General features: G+C 38.0%; 1 protein-coding gene across 1 annotated transcript; it reads left to right on the forward strand.

Annotated features, from left to right (window-relative positions):
* Positions 1-282: 282 nt before the first annotated feature.
* DYNLT4 (dynein light chain Tctex-type 4) lies at positions 283-987 on the forward strand (the record flags this gene model as incomplete). Its single annotated transcript, XM_083359441.1, is given in 2 exon segments — positions 283-324; positions 328-987. Coding segments are annotated over 2 exon segments (702 nt in total).
* Between the last annotated feature and the right edge of the window lie 1,891 nt (positions 988-2,878).

Genomic DNA, 2,878 nt, shown 5'->3' on the forward strand with positions numbered 1-2,878 from the left:
CTTGCTTTGCATGTAATGAGTATCTCATATATTACTTTCCCCTTTTAAGTTGCATTACTGAAATAAATGAACTTTTGCATGATATTCTAATTTTTTGAGTTTCACCTGTATAGCAAAAAAATAATTCCACAAAAGAAGTCTACCACATTTAATACAATTAAGAATATATATATATATTGCGTACATATACAAAGAAGAATGAGTTCTGGGAAAATAGGTTCCAGAAAGAAATCATTTATAACTGTGTGCCTCTTTTCTTTTCTAGGATTTTACTGCTGAGGTATGGTAGATTGGCCTCTGGCAACATCCCAGGAAACTTTCAATTAGGTAATGGATTCAGAAGATACTGATTCCACCCTTCCAAAGAGAAAGTCACTGCCTCTCCATCAAAGCTCCCAGCCTACAGATATGGCACCCAGACCATTACTGCCTCTGCAGAGTATTGAAGGGAAAGCCCCCTTCCCACCATCCCGGAGAAGCTCCATTATGAGCATCCTCAATGCCCCATTTTCAAGTAGGAGAAATTCATTTGCTACTGGAGGAAGGCGCCTTTCTATTGGGCCCTGGATGCATTGTGGTCGAGTGAGCTTTTCTGGGCTACCACTCTTTGAACCCATTCAGGAAACACACTATGAGAACACCTACAAGATCCAGCCAGATAAAGATTACAGGTTTAATTCCTCACGCACACAGCAGATTCTTGAGTCAGTTCTGGCCAGCTACTTCAGCGATGTCAAATACAATCCTGCACTTAGTGGGCAGTTGGTCCAAAACCTGTCAGATCTTGTCAGGAGCAGGGTCAAAGATCTAACCCCACCACGCTACAAACTTGTGTGCAATGTCTTTCTGGGCCAGCTGGCCAACCAAGGCTTGCACATTGCTAGTCGGTCCCTCTGGGATGTGGAGAATGATAGCTTTGCTTCAGCCACTTTCACAAATTCATCACTTTTTGCTGTAGTCACAGTACATGGACTATATTATGAATGAGTCAGGCTTCTGAAGATTAACTTCCCTCTCTTCTAATTTTATCTTGCTAGAGATTATGGTCTAGGAGGTCCTTGTTGCTCTCTGAGCTTGCTTGTTTTCTTGCAAACTTTTCATTACTCTAACTAGGTAGACTAGCACTGATGATGTTACCTAGTTTAGGTAACGAAATGTTTGCAACAAAACAAGCAAGCTCAGAGCGCACCAAGGACCCCTCATCTCAACCCTGAGCTACAAATATTCTCCTTCATTAGATTATGCTCTGTCAGATCTGGGTATGTATCTGGACATAGTTTAAAGTAACAACAGAGTGTGCAAAATATATATGCTAAAATAATAGAGTAGCAATAGATATAACTAGGAAAGCTGCCCCAGTGGGTCAACCCAACTCCTTAAGAGTCCTTTTGTTAAATTTGCAGTTAGAATTATTTGGTTATACAATATTTATATCTTTGCTTGTAACTTATGTAACTTCCTTTTCCCAAAAAATAAACCCATTGCTCTTCCTTGAGCAAAGAGGATCTTTCAAATCAAGATTATGTTAAAGCACAGGTGTCAGACTCGCCACATCACATGATGTGTCGCTACATATGGTGACCTTTTTTTCCATTGCCGGAGCTGGGGTGGGCGCGGCCTCTGTATGATGCAACCAGCCTGCAGGCCGGCAGTTTGACACCCCTGTGTTAAAGGATGTCCAAAATATAGCTGTTTAAGTATTTGCTGGATTTGAGACATACTGCAAGTGAAAGACCAAAATATCAAAAGGCCTCTCTTTGCCAGCACCAAGACTTTTAAAAACATTGAGAATGTTTGAGACATAGAAACACCCTTTCTTGTCGCTGCATCCTAGGTCAGTGTAACTTTTTCCATTGAGGTCAAAAACCTAATACCGTCAACACAAATATGGGGAAACCCCAACATATTCTTGACTTAACTCTTGAAATTATAACTGATTACCTTTACTGCTTTGAAAGAAAAACGACAATATAGCCAAATATTAATAATAATGGCAGTTATGCTTTAACACATTGGGTGAACACTAATTAAGGGAAAGCTATGCATCAAATATGAATTTGCCATTTCTGTCAACTTTGCTAAATGGGGGTAATGATGTCCAAACTATTAGCACCTATTGACTAGAAATGAATTGCTGAAGAGTTCATACGGGGAATACTCTCCCTGTATAAAATTACTTAACTCCACCTGATTGACTATTGAAAGAAGGGATTTTAGTTACCAAGGCATGTTACCAAAAATGGCAGTAAGATTCTGCCTTGCCACTGTACTGTTTTCCATTCTAACTGATAGCTCATTTTAATCTTTAAGTCTGTAAGAACTGAGACCACTTTACCATAAAAAAACACAAGACCATTTATCATCTCAGACCTTATATAAACCAGTTCATGCTATCAACTTGTCCTTGACGTAATTTCCTATGAAAGACTTGTCTCTTACTTTCTAACTATAATTAAATTTGAAGTAATTACATTTAATTAAACCTAATGTTTATTTTCACAGAACTTACAACACCTACAATTGTTAAAATATCTTTGCTATTGCTAGAAGTTGTTTTAATTCTGTTGATAGAATTGTTTACATTGCCTATTAGAATGTAGGTTACGACGTACATTTTGTCAGGTGATACTTCAAACGCACAATTGAGTGATAAATTCTGATAAAAATACTAACATTCTGCATTACAGTCAGAACCCATCAGATATTCTAGGTCTGTAATATCTGGCTTCTGAGTGGCAAAGTATAAATTTTATTTAAAAACCTATTCTGGTTATTCAGTAAAGATACCCAAATAGCTCCACTCTACTCAGAGGGCAATAAAGCATAAAAAGAGATTACAAAAGGGTGCAAGTATCTCAAAGTATCTTTCAAATATCTG

This window comes from Vipera ursinii (assembly GCF_947247035.1).
Source record: "Vipera ursinii genome assembly, chromosome: 3".
Classification (NCBI taxonomy): Eukaryota; Metazoa; Chordata; class Lepidosauria; order Squamata; family Viperidae; genus Vipera; species Vipera ursinii.